This window comes from Microtus oregoni, unplaced genomic scaffold, assembly GCF_018167655.1.
Source record: "Microtus oregoni isolate MIOR12 unplaced genomic scaffold, Mior012 000016F_ref0000370, whole genome shotgun sequence".
NCBI classification, from domain to species: Eukaryota; Metazoa; Chordata; class Mammalia; order Rodentia; family Cricetidae; genus Microtus; species Microtus oregoni.
The window spans coordinates 22,699,639-22,716,112 of record NW_024543075.1 but is presented as its reverse complement, the minus strand read 5'-3'; the positions used below and the strand labels follow the sequence as shown (position 1 = coordinate 22,716,112).

The 16,474-nt window shown below is 49.0% G+C and overlaps 1 protein-coding gene across 1 annotated transcript; it reads left to right on the top strand.

Annotated features, from left to right (window-relative positions):
- The first annotated feature begins 6,138 nt into the window (after nucleotides 1-6,138).
- Nucleotides 6,139-16,377, top strand: Plk1 (polo like kinase 1). The gene is made up of 10 exons (XM_041666855.1): nucleotides 6,139-6,662; nucleotides 7,337-7,505; nucleotides 8,559-8,703; nucleotides 9,334-9,427; nucleotides 10,823-11,042; nucleotides 14,128-14,283; nucleotides 15,043-15,120; nucleotides 15,340-15,494; nucleotides 15,598-15,780; nucleotides 15,883-16,377. Exons 1-10 carry the CDS (start codon nucleotides 6,255-6,257, stop codon nucleotides 16,087-16,089), a joined length of 1,815 nt encoding a protein of 604 aa, XP_041522789.1. The 5' UTR covers nucleotides 6,139-6,254; the 3' UTR covers nucleotides 16,090-16,377.
- Nucleotides 16,378-16,474: the final 97 nt, after the last annotated feature.

The window sequence follows — 16,474 nt, the reverse complement described above, 5'->3', positions numbered from 1 at the left end:
GTGTGGATTGCTTAGTCAGGTCCTCATTCCTCATGTCAAGGTTTACTTCACCAGAAACAAGCTTCTGTGAACCTTGCTCTTTAGCCTAGAAACATTTGTCTCAACTGGTATATATAAAGGGGATTTAGTATAGGAATGACTAATCCAACTAGTCCAAACAGTGGATATCTACCAATGGAAGGTCTAAGAATCCAGAAGTTGCTCGGTCTGTGAGGCTGGATTTCTCAGTTGGTTTTCAGTATCCTCTGGAATCCTGAAGAAGTCCGCTCTAATTCCAGTGAAGGAATGGACTTGCCGCTGGGAGTGAGAGCAAGCAAGCAAAGAGAGAATGCTTTCTTATTCCATGCTCTTTATAGAGGCTGCTAGCTGAATGTATAGCCCAGATTAAAAGGTGGATGGATCTTCCTACCTCAAAGAGGGATTAGAAGTGGGTCTTCCCACTTCAAATGGTTTAATTAAGAAAAAAAAATCCCTCACAGATGTACCTAGCCATTTGGGTTTTAGTTAATTCTAGATGTAATAAAGTTGACAACCTAGAGTAGCCGTCACATTCCCCTAACAGTGCAGGGATACACAAGTAAGTGGCTGAGCTACCTGATGTTATCAGGTATCCTGCTTGTTACCTTTCAACATTTAGCCATAAGGGAGCCTGTAAACTTAATCTCCATTTGGGTGGCCAAACTTGAGGTGACAGTTCGTGTCATGAATCTCACTGTAAGCATTGCAGCTCGCATGGAAAGGGATCCTGGCAGTCGGGAGACAAGGAATACTGAGTGTTACAGCTCCGGTTCAAGAGTATTGAGCCGGTCTAGAGCCAGGGAATAGCATCACAGGGTGGCAATTTACAGCCCTGCTCTAGGGAAGGGTTTCCCGGTGGTAACAGCTCTGCTCCAGCAGGCAGGAGAGGGCTTTGGCTTTGGTGCCCTGGGCTAGGGCTCCGCAGTGTAACAGGTCCACTCTGCTAGGGCGAGGTTTGTGTGAAAGTGTTACACCCCTGCTCTGCTTGCCTCTGGCTTCCCCAGTGAAGTTGTAACAATTTGGTGCTGCTAGGGGAAGGCTTCTCCAGTGAAAGTGTTACAGCCCTGCCCCATGCACTCTAAGCGGCTAAAGAAGGTCTTCACCCAAACATCATTCAAGAGATTTATTGGGAGGGAAGATTCCAGGAGAGAGACGGCCACTACCAGAGTGGAAAAAGGGCAGCCACAAACTGAGCAGGCACAGGGTTTATATAGGGCTTCTTAGGGGTGGACTTTTTCCTGGAAGAAGATTTTCATGGTTGCAATTGGTCAGATTGGCTGGATTTCTGCTCAGGTGATCAGGGGCAGATTTGACTCTGGTTTCAGGGCCAAGGTGTGTTTCTTTCACTAGCCCTTTTTAACCGTTTGGCTCTAATTTCAGGGCCAGGGCATATTTCTTTAACTGACTCTGATTCTGTGGCCAAAGTGGGTTTTTGTTTATTTGTTTGTTTTTTTGGTGTGGTTTTTTTTTTTGTTGTTTTGTTTTGGCATTGGCTTCAGGGTCAGGGTGTGTTTCTTTGGTTCTGGGTTGGGGCTAAAGTATTTCTTATACTGGCTCTGGTCTCAGAGCCAGGGTGTTTTTCTTTCACTGGCTCTGGTTTCAGAGCCAGGGATGTGTGTGTGTGTGTGTGTGTGTGTGTTTCCCCCACTGGCTCTGGTTTCAGAACCCGGGTGGGTTTCTTTGGCCTCACAGTGACCTAGGCTAGAAAGGACTTTCTGATATTAAAGAGACATAAGTAGACAGTAAGCAGACTTGAGCAAACCTCTGTGTTTGCTTTGTTTTTCTTTTACTGCAAGTGAGATTTCTCTGTACATTTGGGATATGACAAGTTACAGCTCTAGACTACTACCATTGTGTCCCAGAGACACTCCAGTTTTAGCCTGACAAATCCCAAAGAGAATGCTTAATGCTTTATATATGTGAGATCTGTGCCCTTTGAATCATTGTGTCTGGCTCTGTGATTGACCCAGTCAGGGTCATCACCTTTCCTCCCTCACCCTAGTTTGAGAAATGGAGCCTGTTGCCAAATCAATGTGCCAAGAAGACAAAAACAGTCCCCACTATGAATAGTAGCAACTTTGTAATTATGTGCTGATAATATTTGAGAGTATACTTAACGGTCATGAGTATGTATCCTAGGAAAGGCCAGCTGGACTCTGTCTCCATGGTGGCTCTCACCCTAGGGACAGCTTGCCACTAGGCAATTATAATTCCAGAGAAGAAAAACTCTTTGTTGGTGGAATATCAGAAGAGAAGATAGATGGCAAAGACTTTTCCAGCTGCAGAGAGGAAGAGAAAGGACTTGGGTTTCTGTTTCTGAGAAAGCCAGGCCTCAGTTGAACTTCAGGCTAGATTCCAAGACCAAAATGTCACAAGGACCTGCCTGGCTCCTGCCTGTTTTCCTTTGAGATGGTTCTTTTATCTGTCTGTCTGTCTGTCTTTCTTGAAACACAGTCTCTCTATGTAACCCTGGCTGTCATGGAACTCACTATGGTCCAAGATAGACCAGGTTGGCTTCAACTCCCAGAATACTGCCTCTGCCTCCTAGGATTAAAGGTGTGTGCCATCATGCCTTATTTTCAGATACCATAGTACGACCCCCCTCCCACACACACACATAGCTTTTTTTTTTTTTTTTTTTTGTGGGGCAGGGATTGAGACAGTTTTTCTGTAGCTTTGGCGCCTGTCCTGGACTCACTCTGCCTCCCGAGTGCTGGGATTAAAGGCATGTACCACCACCACCCAGCACACACAGCTTTTGGTATTGGTAGAAAGAGCTCCCCTTTGCTAAAAAGCCCCTGGGTTTGGTTCTCATTGGTCCAGATCAGAGAGATGTCCAGACTCAAGTCATCATTATAGCTAAGAAGTGACACACGGAATGAGAGTTAATGGCTGGTAGTTCCCAATGATTCTAACTACCACAGAGGGAATAACTATGTCTGGGCAGGGAAAATCATCAGGTGTCTGGTGCAGGCCTCTTCCTTTCCCCAGATGTCTTCACCCTCCCCTGATCAGTCCCCATCCACACTTAACCTACTCCCTCATTACTCTTGGTCCCAAAGGACATTTTGTTTTGTTTTTCAAGGCAGGGTTTCCCTGTGTATAGCTTTGGAACCTGTCCTGGAACTCACTCTGTAGACCAGGCTGGCCTCAAATTTAGAGATCCACCTGCCTCTGCCTCCCCAAGTGCTGGGATTAAAGGTGTGTGCCACCACCGCCCAGACCAAAGGACAGTTTATAAGGGCCCTGAAGGGGGATCTGGGCCCAGACTAGGGGCAAAGGGAAATATGTTTAGCTCGAGTAGGTGTGGTCAACAAAGAGCCATTCCAAAGATGCTTTTCTGTTAGGAACTGCGGAACTGCTTTCTTCTGTCCCCAGCCAGTCATCTAGGTAGAAGTCTAGTTCTGTACCTCTATTTCTTAAGGAAGTAGGAGTAAGCTCCTGGGTTACCCAGTACTTATATAGTAGATGCTTACCTGAATATGAGCCATACTCTTCCCATCCCTACTCCTGTCCAGATAAGTTTCACATTGCAGGGTTCCAAGGGATTGGGAACAAGATAGAATAATTGACCTGTAAGGTTCTATTGTCCCATTCTGTTTTATAGTTATCCAGAGCCTTTGTGGTTGGTTGGGGCTGGCTAGTGGCTTCTGAATGAATCACTTATACCTCAGTCAGTTCTCTTAGAACCCAGGGCTATAGTTCCTTTCCTGGTCATTGACATATCTAGGCAATGGTAGGTTTGGAATTAATCAGACAACTATTTGTCCTACTTAGCACATCCTTAGAATATTAGCCATAATGAAGAGGTCTTGGCAATTAGAAATGTCTTTCTTGGCATACCACCATGGCCTATAAGAGCCCAGAGGGTGTTTTCCAGCCATGTTCCGGCTAGCATCAGCCACCCGCCAGGACAAACTGGCTTCTATAGATGAGCTGATAGCTATAAGGCTGTTAAAATAGCACTGGCAGTGCTGGGGCAGTTGGTAACTGGTCTCAGCAAAATGCCCTGTCACCTTGGACAAGCTGTCATAGTCCATGCTCACTGAAACACAGAAACCTAGCAACAGCATTGTGGTTCTCATAACTTGTGTGCTTGTCATCCATTAGCATCGGAAGGTGGGACCCTGACCACATGCTGTGTAGCAGAAGACAGCACCAGGCACCCACCTACTCATTTAAATACTTACTGAGCCCACTCAGAGAACCAGGCCCTGCACTGGAGAGTAACAGGCAATCAGTCCTTGCTCCTAGGGACCGAACAGCTTAGTCAGGGGAGAAAGCCATGAAACAAACTAGAGTTCCCCGGTAGAGGTCTGATTTTGGCAGTTGTGAAGTGTGGGTGCCGAGGTGGGAATGTCAGCTCCCACTCTGCCACATACTAACCCTGTTATCTGACCCCTTGGAACCTCCAATCTTTGATCTGTAAAGCAAGAAGGGTCGGGTAGTTTGAGGACTTCAGTTCCTTCACACATGTAAAGCCCTGGATCTCAGTGAGCACACCATAAACAGCACTGTCTTTCAAAAGCGCAAGACCCTGAGTAGGAACCCTGTCGTTAAAAGCACAGCTTCTGACACATTTTAGGTTTATAGTGAGATTAAGCAAATTTTACCTTTATAATCAGACTACCACAAAAAAGAGACGGGAGGGGGAATATCATTTACAAAAAAGTTTTATTTATTATGTACACAGTATTCTGCCTCTAGCAGACCAGAAGAGGGCATCAGATCTCATTATGAGATGTGGTTGCTGGGAATTGAACTCAGGACCTCAGGAAGAGCAGTCAGTGCTCTTAAACACTGGGCCATCTCCTCTCCAGCCTGGAAAAATCATTCTTATTTTTGCATCTATGGAATGCCAGGCACTCAGCAGAAAACATTTAATCCTTTTAACTTTCAACAAAGTAAGGATTTTCACAACCCATTTTACAAAGGATGAAACTAATTATCAGAGAAGTTGAGTAAATTTACCCAGTGCTACACACCAGAAAATTGAGCAGAATCAAAGCCAGCTGTTATCTGGGTGCAAAGTCCATCTTGTATGTCGCTATTCCCATGTCCGGGGTGGCAAAAGCAGTTGACTGGGTGTCAAGTACCTGGGTGGTGTGTTCAAAGTTTCCACAGAAGCCAGGCAGGCAAGTGGCTAACAGCGGCCAGAGTTGACGTTTTTTGTTTTGTTTTTTAGGAAAGCCACACACCTGCACTGTGCCATTCTTTTTTACTTGTTGTAAATGTTTTTTCTTTTAATGAAGGCCAAACAGAATTCTCCTGCTGGGCAGATTTGGCCCTGCTGCTTTGCTAGCGCTCTTCCAACCAGCCATCCCTCCCAATGACTAGAAAATACGTGTTTTCTACTTGGGACTCTGGATGAGCCAACTCAGGACAAGCCAGGCAACCTTTTTGCGTTGCGGGCATGATATCTGGTGCTGCTTGCATTTAACCGCACTAGGAATCACCTGAAAGTATTGTTTGACCTGCCGGTCGGGCCTGGGAAGTTTCTTTCCTGGTGGGCGCGCGGAGGGGGTGGGTGGGTGGTTGGGGGAAAGTCTCAAGCAGCTGAGGCTGACCTAAGGCTAATTTGTAATCTTGAACTCCCGCCCCTCCAAAGGAGTTCCCGGGTGTAGCAGGTACTGCTGGCCCCTGGGTTTTCCTGGAGACGGCTTGAGCTCCGTTCAGCTCTGGGGCAGTGATTGCCATAGAGGGCCGGTCTTCTACGCTCTGAAGCTCTATCTGTTTGCCAGGTGTGCTGGGTTTGTTCAGGTTTGGGTTTATTTAGGCTAGCCGGGGAGAGGGCAGTCGAGGGCGAAGGTGCACTGTCAAGAGGCCTGGAGTTTCAGATCTAGAAAGTCAAGTGGGGTGGAGGAAGCCCCTGGAGGCGCAGATGAACCACATGAGCATTACCCGGTCGAGGAGCAGAAAGCAGGACCGAATCCTGTCTCCCTGGGGATTTCCGCGTATCCCGTTCTTTCCTGGTTATCCCAAGTGCATTCAATCCTAAAGTCCCTGCCCATCAAGTTACTCAGTTGCAAGTTGGTGGGGTTTAAAGGCGGCTGCGCCGTAGAGCACTCCCATGGTGCCGCGCGCTGGGCGGGTTTGTATTTTAAATCCCCGCAGCCAATCAGCAACGCGCAGGCCCTTGTAACGTTCCCAGCGCTGCGTTTGAATTCGGGGAGGAACGGAGCAGGGCAAGATCCTCTGCACCGGCCCGGCCAGGTCCGCGGAGAAAATCTAGGAGCATGAATGCAGCGGCCAAAGCTGGAAAGCTGGCTCGAGCACCAGCCGACCTCGGGAAAGCCGGAGTCCCGGGGGATGCAGCTCCCGGTGCTCCAGTGGCTGCCCCGCTATCGAAGGAGATTCCGGAGATCTTAGTGGACCCACGCAGCCGGCGCCAGTATGTACGGGGCCGCTTTCTGGGTAAAGGAGGTTTTGCCAAATGCTTCGAGATCTCAGACGCAGACACAAAGGAGGTGTTCGCAGGCAAGATCGTGCCTAAGTCGTTGCTTCTCAAGCCCCACCAGAAGGAGAAGATGTCTATGGAGATTTCAATTCACCGCAGCCTCGCACACCAACACGTCGTAGGATTCCATGGCTTTTTCGAAGACAGCGACTTTGTGTTTGTGGTTTTGGAGCTCTGTCGCAGAAGGGTGAGTGTTTCTGCTGCGGGTCTGGGGCGCCCACACCGGGAACTTGCTGGCAAAGAGGCACCGACTCCTGGGAGTGGCTAGAGGAGTACTTGGGCTTCTAGTGAGCGTACTTGGCACTCCGCGCTGCAGAGGCCAGGGTTCAGGGCAAGCGGAGCCCGGGACATGTTGCTATTAGGGATCATGACTCCTGCACGCAAGGCTGTGAACAGGTAAAGGAAAAGGGTGTTTAAAGTGGTTAACAAGGGTCCCAGGCTACGGCTGCCGCGGATATAGAACTTCCGGAGTGGGGGAGGGAGAAGAGGCTGTTTGGAGTTAGACTTAAGGGCTTTCAGGAAAAGGAGAGGGTCTCCTCCGGGGAGGAAGCCCCTAGATAGGGAATCGAGAGTGGGGTTGAGAGAAGACTCTGGGTAAGGGCAAGAGTTAACAGGAGAAGGTCCTGTGAATGATAGCTACCAATGTATGGGCAGAACCATCAGGAGCCTGCGAAGACACAAGAAATACGGGTTAATTTAAGTGGAAGAGTTAGCTAGTAACAGGCCTAGAGTGATATTTGGGACCGGGCGGTTGGGGCAGAAAACATCCGTCTACACTTGACTCCCGAGGGTCTAGTCCTGGCCACATCCAGCTGGCCATCCATTTCCTTGGGCCTCAGTTACGTCTTCCCTCTTCCTCAGTCCCTCCTGGAGCTGCACAAGAGGAGGAAAGCGCTGACGGAACCCGAGGCGCGCTACTATCTGCGGCAGATAGTCCTGGGCTGCCAGTACCTGTACCGCAATCAGGTCATTCACAGGGACCTCAAGCTGGGCAACCTTTTCCTGAACGAGGATCTGGAGGTGAAAATAGGTGAGATGCTGGACCTGCGGGTGCCTGGTGCCAATACAAGAGACAGCAAGGAGGGGAACTGTGGGAGAATGGGAGCCAGAGAAATGGAAGGCGGGTGGGAAATGGAGGTGCTGCCCTCCAGAAAGCCCTCTAGTTCAGAAATGGAAAGCGAGTGGCTCACAGGCCAGTTGTCTTGCCTTCAGATGCATTGTTTTTTGCTGTTGGTGTTGTTTTGTGTACCGTAGTACAGTGGTTTTGAAAATAATGGTGTACTGGGGTGCCTCCCCCAAACACTACCCTATCTCATAGTGCTGAGCTGGTCCATCTCAGTCAATTTCCTATTTAAACTGCAGGTCTGGAGATACGCAGTGGAGCAAAACTGGCAGCATCCCCTCGGCTGTCTCTTTACTGAGCCAAAAAGTACATGTCCTCTTGAGACTGATTTGTCTCAGTTCCTATACCCCTGTCACGTTTTTTTGGGGGGGGGGGGCGGTGGGATTTTTCGAGACAGGGTTTCTCCATAGCTTTTGGTTCCTGTCCTGGAACTAGCTCTTGTTGACCAGGCTGGCCTCGAACTCACAGAGATCCGCCTGCCTCTGCCTCCCAAGTGCTGGGATTAAAGGCGTGCGCCACCGCTGCCCAGCTCCCTGTCACTTTTTTTAAACTTGACCATCAGCAGTCAGGAAGAGTATTTCCTTGATTGCCTACTGCATCCAGTTCTGCTCTCCTAAGCTTTTTAAATTTCATTTATGTAGGGGGTGGGACTAGAAGGTAACTATCAGGAATCAGTTCTCTCCTTTCGCTGTGCGGGTCGCAGGGTCAACTCAAGTCATCAGTCTTAGTGGCAAACACCTTTACCTACCGAGCCGTCTTACCACCCTAGCCCTGCTATCTAGAGGAGAATGTACAGGGCAGTGGGGGGCCTGCTGGGACCAGCACAGTGGGGAAGTTTCGGGGAGCAGACCAGGAGTCCACAGGCATTGGTTCTCATTGGTCAGGCCTGAGCAGGAGTCTGCAGCCACAGATGGCCCCGACTTGGCAGCTGAGCACCCTCTCTTCTTCCCTTTGTCCCAGGGGATTTTGGGCTGGCAACCAAAGTGGAATATGAAGGGGAACGAAAGAAGACCTTATGCGGCACTCCCAACTACATAGCTCCCGAGGTGCTGAGCAAGAAGGGGCACAGTTTTGAGGTGGATGTGTGGTCCATTGGGTGCATCATGTAAGTTGGAAATGGACGCGGGAGCTATTGGGTCTCGCGGGGCTTTCTGAGGCATTTCGCCCAGTTGACCTTACCCCCTGGATCCTTCTTCCTTACACAAAGGCTGTTTCAGAGAGCAGGCTGCCCACATGAAGCCCTGTTTCCTTATCTGGCGTAGGCTGTAGGATTTCTCTAGCTTGGACTTACGGTCCAGGGAAGGGACAAGAAAGTCTCCATACTTCTTTCTCCAGCTCCATGTATACACCCAAACCTTCAACACCTGAGGGCTTGTTAGGAATGTGGAATCTCAGTTCTGAACCTGAGTTTAATTTAATCTCTGGCTGACTTTCAAAAAAGCTTTAGAAGCACTAATGAGAGAATTAGGTCAGCAGAAAGGCTGCTGGGTAGGCAGAAGTCCCATCACGGTGGCCTCTGGAGTCCTTGGAGTCCTCTGTTAGTGCAGGCCAGAGCTGGGGGATCCCTGACCTCTAAGTATCCGAGTGTTGTCAGCTGCATTCTTCTGAGGGCTTGTCCTAGCCATTGGTTGCTATGGCACTGGGCAGACTTGGAGATCATCCCATCCATTCCTAATTGGGGGCTGCATTTGGACTTTCCTGGGAGTTTAAGCAAAATCCTTCCTTGTACCTCCAGGTATACCTTGCTAGTGGGCAAGCCACCTTTTGAGACTTCATGCCTAAAAGAGACCTACCTCCGGATCAAGAAAAATGAATACAGTATCCCCAAGGTGATGACACCATACTGTTTAATTTTATGTTACATCCAAAAGCTGTTCACTGAGCCCAGCCCGCTATATCCTAGGGACAGAGATGAGTCAGCCCTGCCCTGCCTCTAGTATAGCCATGGAGAATATATGTCTGAAGGTTGGCCTTTCTCACTGCATGTTGAGTTTGAGCGTCAGATTCTCCTGCCTCTTCCTCCCAAGTGTTGAGATTATAGGCATGTGCCACCATGCTGGCTTTATGGTAGAATGGGAGCTGAACTTGGCTTTGTGCTTATGGGCAAGCACTCTTATCAACTGAGTTCCGTTCCCAACTTCCTGAATGGATGAAGGTGCAGGGAGGAAAGGAGGGAGTAGGAGCAGACACGCTTAAGCATGGGACACGGACCATCTCCGCCCAGCTGAGCTGTGTTTAGCAGGTGACGGCTTGACTCTTGTGAACCAGGCTTCCCATCGGCAAAGTGGGAGTTTCCCCAAGTGCTTCCTATGACAAAATGACGTCTATTTTCACAACTGGTGGCATAAATCTGTTTGAAGGGATAACCCATTTCTGGGGACTTACAGCCACTTTCTAGTCGGTGTCCTTGACTTGTACGAGAGTAGCCAGGACACAGAAGGTTGGCTCACTGCAGGCAGCATGGACTGGCTTGAGCCAGCTGGACTGCTATGGTTTAAGTCCTGGCTTTATCAGCTAGACTGTGGGTATTCTCAGACAGGGGCACTCAGTCCTCTGAGCCTGTTTGTTCATCTACAGGTGAAGCCTAATAGTGGAGTAGTCTTACTATTTGTAAAGCTGAGGCAGAGGGATTGCAAGTTCCAGGTTAGCCTCAGCTACACAGTGACATCCTGTCTCAATTCAAATTATACAGAGGGAGGGGGAAGAGAGAGTCCTTAGGTGTTTTTGTGAGGACCAAATGAACTAATGCACAGGAATGTATTTCTGGTGTATAAGAAGCATAGAGTTACTGCTCTGACTGATGGGCCTGTGCTAGGCTTTTTAGCCCACAAACCAGCATCCCACCTGGTGGTGTCCCAGGTATGGTGCCCTTCTTCCATTCTATAGATAATGCATTGGTAGGCCCAGAAAGTCCAGGCTATTTGTCATAGCTGAAATCAAGGGGATGGAACTAGGATTTCAACACAGGTCTGGGAACCTAGAGGCCTATGCTGTCAGGTGCCCCTCTGGTGGCAAGGTGGGGAAATCATCGCAAGTTAATATTGAATGCCAAGTGGCAGGAAATGGTCCTTCTCACCAGTAGGGTGACATTGGTTCTTGCTAAAGCTGAGAGCAGAGGACCTGGTGGAACTCCTGGTCACTGAGCTATGGTATATTTGAGACAGGAGTAGCCACATGCCGAGTGGGGTCCCCATCTCATCTCAGGCTCTGCCTCTCCACTCCAGCACATCAATCCTGTGGCCACCGCCCTCATCCAGAAGATGCTTCAGACAGACCCCACTGCTCGCCCCACCATTCACGAGTTGCTTGATGATGAGTTCTTCACTTCTGGGTATATCCCCGCCCGTCTCCCCATCACCTGCCTCACCATCCCACCAAGGTTTTCCATAGCTCCCAGCAGCCTGGACCCCAGCAGCAGGAAGCCTCTCACGGTCCTCAATAAAGGTAAAGCTCGGGCTCAGTAGGGTAGACCCCAGAGAGCCCTGATTTCCAGAGTGCATTTCAGGGGGCATGTGCCTTTCTCTGCCCCCAGAGTTGGGTCCTATCCTTGAGGTCTGGTCCCTGGGCTCTTCTGCCACTTGGCCTTGGCAGGAAAAATTACCTTTAAAAGTGCACACCTTTAATTCCATCAGAAGGCTGAGGCGGGCAGGTCTCTGAGTTCAAGGCCAGCCTGGTGAGCCAGGAACTGCCCTACTTTCTCTCAACTGCTTGAGAGTGGGCTTTCCTCTACCGGAAGTGCTTCAGTGTATACTTGAAAACAGACATGACAGACACCAGCATAACCTTCAGGACGGTGACCATTAGTCTAATTCCATATTGTCTTACGATTTCTTTTTCTATTCCCCCCCCCCCCCCCCCCAGACAAGATCTGACTATGTAGCTCAGGCTGGTCTCCAACTCAAAGACATCCACCTGCCTCTGTGCGGAAGTGCTAGGATCAAAGGTGTGAACCACCTCACCTGGTAGAATTGTTTTGTTTTGTGGTTATTGTTCCTCCCTCCTTCCTTTTTTGTTGTTGTTATTTTTGTTTGTTTTTGAGACAGGCTATGAAGCCAAAGACTGGCCTCAGGTTTGAAATCTCCTGCCTCACACCCGCCCCCTTCCCAGTGCTGGGCTTATAGGAGTGTGCCACTGCATTTAGCTTTACTTTTTTATCTTGCAGTTTTATTTGTCCTTGATATATTTTATTAAGTGTTACAATCTTTGAGAAGTAGCTTGAAGGGCTTTGTTTCTTTGTGTGGATATATCACCAACTTAATATAAAATTCTCAGTTCATCGGTTACAATTAGATTTACATTTTTATGCAAATAACTTGTGATGTTTTGGTTTTGGTGATTTGGTTCAGGCTAATCTTGAACTCTCAAATGCTGGGGTTACAAATATGTGCCTAACCCCTGTCTCAATGACTTGGTTTATTTTGGAATAATTTTAGGGCTGTACAAAACTGTTAGGAACAAAATAGAGCTGATTCCCATGTACCCTTCCCCCAGCTTCCACAGTCAGCATCTCTCCACCATAGAATGATAACCAAAACTAAAAACATTAACAAGATAATCCTGTCAACAAACTGCAGCCCTCACGTCAGTCAATCAGATTCCACCTTAACATCACCTTTTCTGTACAAGGATGCAAGCCAGTAGTACTCCAGTTTAGTGACCTTGGCTCCTTAGTTTCCTCCCACCCTGTGACAGTCTCTGGGTTTTTCCTGTCTTGTGACCTTGACTCTTTTACAGGGTGCTGATGAATGTATTTCCTGCTGGATTCGTTGCATCTTTCATGATTTAGGGAAGGGGCTGCCTTTTGAGCAAGAATGCTGCATGGGGAATGTGCTGTTCTCTGTGTGCCAGGGAGACAAGTCTGTCTCCGCTGCAGATGCTGTTTCTTCAGTAATTGATAAGTGTCTTACAGGAAATTGTTTGAAAAACTGTTGCCCACCAATTTTAGCATCCACACGTGGGTGTTGGTATAGCAACTTACTGTAATTTTTATTTTTCCTTTTTAATTTTTGAGACAGTGTCTCATATGGCCCAGGCTGCTTGGAATTCACAGTAGCCAAAGATGACCTTGAACTTCTGTTCCTTCTGCCTCTAAGTGCTAGGATTGCAGGTATGGGCCACCGAGCCCAGTTTATAGGGAGCTGAGAGTCTTAGTTCAGGGCTTCATACTAGACAAACACTCTACTAATTGATCTACCGCTGAGCTCCCTTTTCTGTTAGCCTTTCCTGTAGTGCGGGACTTAGGGATTCCTATCTTATTGGGGGCGGGTATTAAAATACTGCTATTCTAAGGATCTTTTTAAAATAAAATAGCATGGAAAAAGAATGTTCTTTAGACATTTTCCAAGCTTGTCCAAAGGTAGAGAATTGTATAATGTGTTATATATTCCTGGGGTAGTCCTCCTCTGTGTCCAATAGTTATATTTGGACAGGCTTGATTTTGCATGTTCTGCAAACACTCTCATTTTGTTGTTGTTTTTACTGTGTGTGGGTTTTTTTGCATGCATATATATGTATGTGTGTGTGTGTGTGTGTGCACACACATGCACCACATGCATGCCTGGTGACCAAAGAAGCCAGAAGACGGTGTTGGGTCCCCTGGAACTGGAGATATAGGTAATTGTGAGCCCCCATGTGAATGCTGGGAACCAAAGCTAGGTTCTTAACAAGAATAGCTGGTGCTCTTAATGGCTGAGCCATCTCTCAGCCCCTTTTTGACTAGTTTTAAAATCAGATCTTGATGATTTTATTTCACACTTAAATTCTTAATATAGGTCCAGAGGCTGCTGTGCCGGCCCTCTCCCTGTCCTCGGCTTTCTTGCTGTTTGGGCTTCCTAGCTAGGATTACTTCACAAGCTTCCCTCTCAATCTGGCACTTCTCCTTCTCCTTTCTGGGACAATGTCACACATTCTTTGCCAAAAGCACCCCCCTTGACACCCTGTTTCAATTTTCTTCCACTTGTAAAATGTCAGTTTTTCTGTTCCTCCAATATTGCTGCTTTCATTAAAAAAAAAAATTCTTAATATAGCATGGTGGGATTTTTGTTGTTTTTAATTGAAAATTTAAGAAATGTTCTGTATCACAGAAGAACCAACATATGCTGTTTTGGGGAAATAAATTGTTCAAGCGTAGGATGGCATGCCCCCGGCCACCATAGGCCAACTTAATGCTTCAGTGTCTACTTCCTTAGACTCAGTTATCTGTGAGCACGCAAAGCAAAAGGGTTACACTGCGTCATCTCTTCTTTCTGGGTGCACAAGGTGCCCCTCATTCTTTGCTTGAATTGGTGTCTTCATGCTGCCTCCCTGAGTGACAGCCACAGCTGCTGTCCTGGAAGGCCAGGCTGTTGGAGCAGAGACCAGAGCACCAGAGGCTTTGTGGCCTTTCAGTAAGCACCACATACCTGACCCACAAACCTGGCACTGACTCAGTCTCCCATAGCAGTGCATTCATGGGTGTGAGCTGTGACAGGCAGTTTTTTGCTCCCTCCCCCAGTTTTGTGCCTGGCCAATGACCATGTCACCTTCTCAGGTGTAGAGAACCCCTTGCCTGACCGTTCCCGGGAAAAGGAAGAACCAGTGGTTCGTGAGGCAAATGAGGCCATCGAGTGTCACCTTAGTGACCTGCTGCAGCAGCTGATCAATGTCAATGCCTCCAAGCCCTCAGAGAGAGGACTGGTGCGGCAAGGTGAGTACCGCAGGGGACCGCACATCTGGAGGAGGCTGGGCATCCTGATCAGCAGAGCACCCATTTCCTACAGCTCAAAATCCAGATGCGTTAGCATGACACCCAAGGGCCTCCCTGGTGTGCCTTCTGCCTGTTTCTGCTCCACCTCATTTTGTGGGTGGATGGTAGGTCACCTCTGCATAGCTGCATCTATTGTGTCTCCTTCCTGCCTAGGGAATTTAATCCCTTGGTCCTCAGAGACTCCAGTTATCTCCAGTCTCGGGGCTTTGTGCCTGCCACCACCAGCCTGACACCCACTGCCAGCACTCCCAGCCTGATTTAATTCTCTATAACATTTCTTCCCAACACACCTGTGTCTTTGCAGTGGAGACTTGTACGCACTGAGTCGGTTCTAGCATTGCAGGAGCTGTCGGGTCTGCTCAGTTCTTCATCACTTCGATCTGGGGCAGTTGGCTTCCATCAGAGCAGCTTAGAGGCTTTGATCACTCTTCATCCCTGTGGTTGGAGCATGGGCCCTTCCAGAAGCCTGGGGTTTTCTTTTCCTGTCCACACCTACCACAGTTCCTGGGCCAGGGTAACGGGACCCACTTAATGAAGTGGGACTTGATGTCCTGGGCTGCACTTTTCCATTTGGGTGTCTAGGTTTGTGCTGTCAGGTTCCTCCCCAGGCTTCATGGGGTACCCTTCCAGCCCTGGGGAGGGCTGCCTGAGAAGACAAGAGAAGGGGCTGGCCTAACCAGTGCTCTGTTCCTTTCCCAGAGGAGGCCGAGGATCCTGCATGCATCCCCATCTTCTGGGTCAGCAAGTGGGTAGACTATTCAGACAAGTATGGACTTGGTAGGTGTCTCCAGGATGTGGGATGGGCAGGGGATGGTGTGGCCATGGTAGCTTTTGAGTGGACAAGTGAGTGATAACTGTATTGTATGCGTGTCTGTGTGTCTCTGTATGTTACCAAGAATTATTAGGGCCTTACACAAGCACTCTACTACTGGGTTATGCCCAGGCCTTTGCCCACCTCCTCCTGCCTTTCTGAGATAGCCCTCCCTCTGCCATTAGGATACCAGCTGTGTGACAACAGTGTGGGGGTGCTCTTCAATGACTCAACCCGCCTCATCCTCTACAATGACGGTGACAGCCTACAGTACATAGAACGCGATGGCACGGAGTCCTACCTCACTGTGAGCTCTCACCCTAACTCCTTGATGAAGAAGGTGAGCACTGGCTGCTGAGGGATGGGTGGGGTGGCAGGATTCGGGGGTTGCCTCGGTCAGGCCCTCATTCTGCAATCCTGAACCCCACTTTTTTCCCAACCAGATCACTCTCCTCAAGTATTTCCGGAATTACATGAGTGAACACCTGCTGAAGGCGGGGGCGAACATCACGCCCCGGGAAGGAGATGAGCTGGCTCGGTTGCCCTACCTGCGGACATGGTTCCGCACGCGCAGCGCCATCATCCTGCACCTCAGCAATGGCACCGTACAGATCAATTTCTTCCAGGTGTGCAGGGGCCGGGGCCTGTAGCTGGGGTGCCTTCCTCCCCTTTTGCCTCCACCTCAGGCACCAGCTGAGCTCTTCACGCATTCACTTCTTCCCTCCTAGGACCACACCAAGCTTATCCTGTGCCCCCTGATGGCAGCAGTGACCTACATCGATGAGAAGAGGGACTTCCGCACATACCGCCTGAGCCTGCTGGAGGAATATGGCTGCTGCAAGGAGCTGGCTAGCCGGCTGCGCTATGCCCGCACCATGGTAGACAAGCTGCTGAGCTCACGCTCTGCCTGCAACCGCCTCAAGGCTTCCTCATAAGCCTCTGTCCCTCGGACTGGTTCCCCTTCACTCTGCAAGTTCTATCTGGGCCTACACTGCTAGGCTCCTGGGGCTGTTGTTCAGTGCCCCTGGCCCTGGGGGCTGGGTGGGGAACAGTGCCCCCCGTTGAAGGGGTTGCTGTGTAAGTTATTTTTGTACATGTTTGGGTATGGGTTTACAACCTCTTCCCTTGCCCTCAGCCCTCTGTATCAATTGTATAGATATTTTTATTGAATTTGGGACTGTCCTTTTCTTAGCTTTATATACATTAAATATATGTACATCCTTTTTTTTTTATCCTGTGTTTCTTGAGGGTGCCCTAATCCCCGAGTATTTCTCTGCTCCAGCAGCCTCAGGCTGCTAAACTGCTGTCGTTTTCTGACAC

Excerpts from the sequence above, each read along its gene's own strand:
- Plk1 (XM_041666855.1), top strand. The coding sequence starts at position 6,255 with ATGAATGCAGCGGCCAAAGCTGGAAAGCTGGCTCGAGCACCAGCCGAC. Across the intron at positions 8,704-9,333 it reads TGGTCCATTGGGTGCATCAT|GTATACCTTGCTAGTGGGCA; the intron begins GTAAGTTGGAAA and ends TTGTACCTCCAG. Across the intron at positions 9,428-10,822 it reads ATGAATACAGTATCCCCAAG|CACATCAATCCTGTGGCCAC; the intron begins GTGATGACACCA and ends TCTCCACTCCAG.